Source organism: Pocillopora damicornis, chromosome 7 (assembly GCF_964200805.1).
Source record: "Pocillopora damicornis chromosome 7, jaPocDami1.2, whole genome shotgun sequence".
NCBI lineage: Eukaryota > Metazoa > Cnidaria > Anthozoa > Scleractinia > Pocilloporidae > Pocillopora > Pocillopora damicornis.
In genome coordinates, this window is record NC_142676.1 from 3,260,435 (window position 1) to 3,266,868 (window position 6,434).

Below are 6,434 nucleotides of genomic sequence, written 5' to 3' on the forward strand. Positions count from 1 at the left end.
GTTGAATTTCTCTTGCATTTGTTATCAGTCTACGGTTAATTTGTTTCCGCCCTTTTATATTCCCTACATTTCATGGCCGCAAAAGTATTGGAGAGGGAGAATCTTTGCCAAGAAATAGGAGTTTTACTATTTCCTTTCGATTAGATGTGTTTTTTCGGCTGTTGAGGTTTAGATTTCAGGGGAAAAATTTTGTTAAGCCGGATGAAAATCGCGTTGAGTGTAAACTTGTCATTTTAAAAATTGTCAGCCTAAATGAAACTTTTTATAAAGTAAAGTGATATCAGAATTGGAACCTCTCAACGCTTCTTAAACTTTGATTTATGTCTCAGAAAATTACCGAAAACATCTCGAATAAAATTGCAGTCTTTGATGTATATACCACTAATTAAAAAACACACATCTTTTAAGATTTTGGAAAACGCTTTTATTTACTAAATTTTCCAAAGTCTGAATCACTCTGAATCTAATCTTTACATCTGAATGAACTTTCCGTGTGTTTCTTTGGTTTCAATGAACCAAAATGTAACCCATGGCTTTGATGTGTTTATCTCCATTATCCGGTGAACGAGCAGCCTCGTTTCCACACGTGTTATTGTCATCAAATTGCCCTCCTGTACCAAAGCCAATCCTGGAGTCGCAGGAGTCGCATTTATTCTGGTTGTTAGTAGCGATGCCGATTCTTGCTTTGGAGTAATGAGACTCGCCACACATAACATTAAATCCTTCCTTGTTACAGTCAAACTGTAACGAAGCCTTTGGGCCAATGAGTGTCTTCCACGAGTCACGACCCAACGAGGTGTTTCGGTACCTTCCGTCAGCGATCAATGCGTAAAGAGAGGTGGCCTTCATATTGATTACAATGAAGCTGATCTGTTCACCGATCTTCATACCGAGACAGATCTTTGAGAAGGATGTGCCCCAGTAAGTAGGCAACTTGGTCTCTTTTGAGTCGAATCCAGTCTCTCCTCCAGCAGTGTTGTATTCAGTTTTATCACTCCAGTAACCAGAATCATAGTGAAAGGTACTCTGGGAGAATAATTTATAAGATGATTTATATTTATTACTGGTTTTTTAATTATCCACCATATCATCGTGATCGTTTTTAGAAAGTTTGAGACGATCCCTCCCCCAACCCACTTGACATATAATATCTTTCCTCTCAGTCAAGGAGATGTCAGCCGGAGACATGAACAGAGAGCGGAAGTCGCCCTCGTTGTCAATAAGTCAGTCAGCACCTGTGGAGAAATATTTCTCAAGTGTTCGATCATGGCACACAATCGATAAAAAATCGATTCTGCATTGTACCTTGTTGCCGTTAATCTTCATGACTGGCGTCCATCCTCCATGTCCACATCCAAAATCTCCCATGTGACAAAGAACTTTAATTGGCTGTGAGCCCAGATGAAGGGAAACCAGTTTACTCGTATTTGATCTGTTAAAGTTGAGTTCGAGAAGGTAAGGAAGCAATTATTTATCTTTATTAAACAAATTTATAACATTAATATTTTCGCGGTAAACTCTATGAAACATTATATGCTGGTCCAAAGGGATTCCAACCGCCTGGTCACATCTGTGTCTTCAGCGTCTTAGGTGAGGAAATTACAAGATAAATCGGTTTAAAAGAGCAAGCAGTTATTGTCACTTACTTGGATGCATCATATACCTCCTTGCATGATTTTACAGCTGGAAGATAAAAAGATGATCTGAGAAATACATTATATCGCTAGAAACGGAAAAGAAGTGAAAAGTGTGGTTTTTAGGTAACAGCCTCGAAATGAATGTGTTCGAGCTCATGTTAGGGTTTGTATTCGAAATGGACTTCGAGTTGGTATCTCAAGTTGTCTCTAGTAAATAGTTTAGTCAATTCAGTTTAAACGCAGGTTAATGGTTTAATACCGCACAGTAAAACCTTTTTAGAGTCTGAGATGTGGGAAGGGTCTTCATCAGCTCCAAAGTGAAAGCTCTGCTTTCTTTTTGGAATTTATACATGAGCATCTGATGATATTTGAAGTGAGCTTGGTTGTAATAATTTGCAAATAATCATTCTGTGGCGGTGGGGGTTGTTACATGCACCCGTGGACCCCTTCCCTGAGCAATGCCTCTGAACTTTGGAGGTGTGGACTTATTCTGAGTAAAAATATAGAATGGTATTGCACAATTAAAAAACATAAAAAAAAGAAACGTTGTCAATGTCAGTGGAATCACAGCAAATTAAGAAAGCGTGCAAATCTTTCTCACAATATTCTCCGAAAAAGCCATTTTTACATACACATTCAAACGAGTGATCTCTGTGGCTTGTCACACAGCTACCACCGTTATGGCATGGGGAGGAAAAACATGGAGACTACCAAAAGAAGATGAAAAAAACTTTCACATACCACTCTCATCAATTGAATAGATACGAGTCACTTCTTCGCCTTTACGGCCAGAAATATTAAGTGACAAAGAACTTAAATTCATAGAAATTAAACTGCACTGTATTTTATTGTGTGTTGGAAAGAGCCCTACCATAATGGAAATGTGATGCGAAGTGCTATTTTCTCTGAATTCCTCAGGAAATCTATGCTTATGAGAGGACAGCAACTCACACCAAATCTTTGCATCGCGTTTCTTTGCCACCCGGGCCGCCAAGTTTATCGACCAGCATGAAGGATTCCTCAGGCATGAAAAGATGCATTCGAAGTCATCGAATGCCGCGAATGTTCCAACCTTAGGCGCAGTGAGATAAAAGTATTCGTCTATTGATAAAAGACTTTGTTTGAAAGTCTTGGATGAAAAGGTGAACTTTTGCTTCAAAACCGGTGTTCCTGCAAGGAAACAGGAAATATCAATGAAAACAATATTGCAGACTCACTGTATGATTCTTCAAATTCCGCGCCACAATATTTTAAACTATACCACTGGCTATGTCCACTCAGGAGATGATGTCTTGTGTGTATTTTCATAACAGCAGCGATGGCTGCTATCGGTGCTCTCTGAACCCTAAGACATATTTTAATTACGGACGATTTAAAAGCATGTTATTAAAGGAATGTTTGATTTGCCAATAGGCAAAAGAAATCTTACCTCCTGGAGGAGATGTCCCATCATCATGTCCCAAAAGAGACAACGGTACTCCGAATAACATGACGAAATAACGGCATATAAAACGATGAAACATTACGGTGCTCTCTGGATCTGATGTGGTTTGACTCAGTTATGAGTTGCGTGGGTGGAAGAACCGTGCTGCTGTGGTAGACTTTGTTCTTCTGCCCTTTTTCGGGGGGTATCAATGCAGTTTATCGAGATCTTGATAATATTTTACACACACTGAAATGCTCATTTAATTCCTGCGGACCTCGGCAGAATATCAACGTTTTCGGAATTTCAGAAAGCGAGGTGTTCGGTTCTTGTTGTTGCCTAACAGGAAAACGCTTTTTACTGACATTTACCAAGCGTGCTGCATGTGTAATTATGACATTTCTCCTCTTAACCTATATATCCCGCCGGTGATATAGCCTCAAAATTTAATTTTTTGCAGTGTTTAAATTAAACTTGTGAATGAAGTGCTCTTGCGCTTGTCATTCTACTTATTTGAAATAACAACAACTTTCTTTCCGTCCTTAAATGCAATCCTGAGCTACGAAAACAAGCCGACCGAACGTTTTAGTTTTCTTTTCGCGAATTTTTAGCTTCAAAAAAATTATCGACAGGATAAAAAAGTTAGAATTTGCCCTTTTCCTTTATATCAAATGAAATTTGTTTGGCTCTTGAAGTTTAGAAATCTGGTAAGAAAACGTTATCCCGAGCTGAGAAAATCGCTTTGAGGTGAGTTCCTAATAAACTAATCGAAGGTAAAAGATTATAATCTCGTGTCAAAAGGTGAAACAGCTTCTTTTTTTTTTTTAAAGATAGAAGGAATTTCATATCAGTATTGAAAACTATAATAGCCTTTTAAAATTTGATGTATGTCTCTAGTAGTTACCGTTTAAGCTGGCTGCACCGTGTCATTTAGAGTTGAGACAAATGAGTCACATTGTCACCTTTTCACTTATGATGTCAGTTACAAAAAGCCATTCAAGGAAGATTTTAAATTAAGATATGAAAAGGTTACCGGAGATGAAAAATTGTTTGCAATTGCTCCCTTACTGCTGAAAGCTAAGTATGTATATTTCATTAAATTCTTATTTCAATAAGGAAATTTTAGCCATAAGCATAGAAATCGTTCAGCTCCAAGGTTTAATACGTATATTCGCTATACTTCCCTCAGGTTCGCTGATCTAAAAAGAAATTGTTCATAGAAACGACTGTGATCACACGCGCGTGTATCATACGGGGCGTGCTTCAGATCACCTAAATTGCCTCAAGATACAAAACAAACCAAATGAAACGTAAGCATTACAGATGAAAGAAAATCCACCAATCCATCATTCCATCAACAATTAATGATTCAATTCATGAATGAATAAAAAAGCAATAGTTTATTATTTATTGTAATGGCACATTCAGGTCGAATTAGAAATTGTGAGTGTTTTTTTTCAACCCACATGTAAGTGGAGGTCTCGGAATTGAACCCAGGCCACATTTTTGGGAAATGCTTTTCTCAAAACCGTGCTATGCCTTTCACCTATATAAATCATTTAAAAAATCTATCTGGTTAGGGTAGAGTATGCAATGAACCCCTCTGATGCGTCTTTAATTCTTATTTTCGCTTAAGCATGGGGTGTTACGAAACTATTGATCAGCAGACCGCGGAACCTCCAGAGCCAGTGGAACCTGTGGAACCTTCGGAACCACCCGAACCTGCGGAATCATTAATTTTTGGAAAAAAAATTGTAATGAAATAAAATATAACCTAAAAATACCGTAATGCTGTTCGAAATTTCGTTTTCGGTTATAAAGGAGATAACGTTAAAAGATAAATATGTTTTTTCTCTACCTTGACGTCCAACTTCAGGAAGCCCAAGTTCCCCAAGTGAGCATCCGCGAATACGCCAATATATTCACGTTGTGCGATGGGTGAAATACATGGGTTTGCATGGCAATACTGAAACAGTCGCGCTCTGGACCTTTAACAGTTCTGGACTAGTTCTGAATAAAACCATTTTTACCTCGCTCAAGTGGTTGTTCCTTTGCATCGTGTAAATGTTTGGGCTGATTTAGGGCGGTTTAGTTCGGTTTTAGTTAATCTGCTTTGCCCTTTACATAATCCTTTCCGAGATAGTCTGTGAGTGACGCAAACCAAAAACGCTGTAAATTCGCTCTAGACACCATGATCGCCCCGAAATTGTACAGGTATCACGGGCGATGATGTTGATTTACGCTCATGTTCCTCATTACAAGGTTATGTACAACTATCACGCGCGTTTGAACACGAACTTTTGTATGCATTATCATCGACTCTCATCGATTATCATCAGCTATCATGAAAGCTGAAACTACCGTCGACTATCATCAACTATGATGATCGTTTTAACAGGGCTCAGAGGTTTGCTGAGAGCCCTCGGATGAGGCGTTATTCGAATATCACCGTACCCATAGCATTAGAGCTTTCAAATTTTTGTTCAATTAATAACAACACGGTAGGTGACGGCTAATTGCTCGTTATGACATTACGTACCCTTGTATTAGTTCTGTGAACGTCGCCATGATTAAAGTTGGACATCAAGGACATTTAAAACATATTTTCTTTTAAATATTCTTCTTTATACGCGAAAACAAAGATTCAAACAGCCTTAAGATTTTTTTTAGTTTATCCCACTACTTTTCTTCTCCAAAAAAAAGAAAAAAGGGAAAAAAAAATGAGGGTTCCATAGGTTAATCAGGTACCAGAGGTTCCAAAGGCTCCGCGGTCTGCTGATCCACAGCTTAGTAACACCCCTCAGCATGTTTGTTTTAAAATTAGGCTTAATATTACTTAACAGCCGTTAAGTCAACGACAATTAATATACGGACATGTAGTTGGTTTATTATATTCGACTGCATATGAGTAAAAATGTGTGTCTTTCCAAAGCAGCCATGCGTTTCAAGGAGTTGACAGCGATTTGCAACCGAACGAAAAGAAAAACGAAGCTGGAAGTTGAACCCTTTGGAAAGCTCGAGTTATAAATAAACAATAGTTTATAGTAGTGGCACATTCTTGTGAAGCTTCTTTATTCTAATTCAGGTCAAATTAGAAATTGTGAGTGTTTTCTCTTAGCCTATATGTGACGGAAGGTCTCGGAATCGAACTCAGGCCACAGCTTTGGGGAGCTCCGCTCTCGAAACCGAGCTACATGCCCATGTAAGTCATCTAAAAATCGAACTGATTGTAGCAATGAGCATTTATAACAAAGCGCGCGTGCTTGCCCTATATAAGTCCCATTGAACCGCTATGAACAAAATCTTTATTTACGCACACCCGTGCCTAAATAAGATGACGTAAGAATTTTTGTTATCTGGCTTCAGAGTTTCCG

General features: G+C 38.4%; 1 protein-coding gene across 1 annotated transcript; it reads right to left on the reverse strand.

Moving 5' to 3' along the window:
• Nucleotides 1-409: 409 nt before the first annotated feature.
• LOC113683346 (uncharacterized) lies at nucleotides 410-5,628 on the reverse strand. The gene is made up of 7 exons (XM_089212111.1): nucleotides 5,600-5,628; nucleotides 3,067-3,191; nucleotides 2,509-2,807; nucleotides 2,232-2,344; nucleotides 1,647-1,685; nucleotides 1,306-1,432; nucleotides 410-1,026 (listed from the first exon to the last, which is right to left on the reverse strand). The coding sequence occupies exons 1-7, from the start codon at nucleotides 5,626-5,628 to the stop codon at nucleotides 508-510; spliced, it is 1,251 nt and encodes a 416-aa protein (XP_089068237.1). The 3' UTR covers nucleotides 410-507.
• Nucleotides 5,629-6,434: the final 806 nt, after the last annotated feature.

Bases quoted from the DNA above. Each gene is read 5' to 3' on its own strand.
- LOC113683346 (XM_089212111.1), bottom strand. From the start codon at position 5,628: ATGGCGACGTTCACAGAACTAATACAAGG. The intron at 3,192-5,599 runs GTACGTAATGTC...CTCATAACTGAG, and splicing joins TTCACAGAACTAATACAAGG to TCAAACCACATCAGATCCAG. The intron at 1,027-1,305 runs GTACAATGCAGA...TTATTCTCCCAG, and splicing joins TGAAGATTAACGGCAACAAG to AGTACCTTTCACTATGATTC.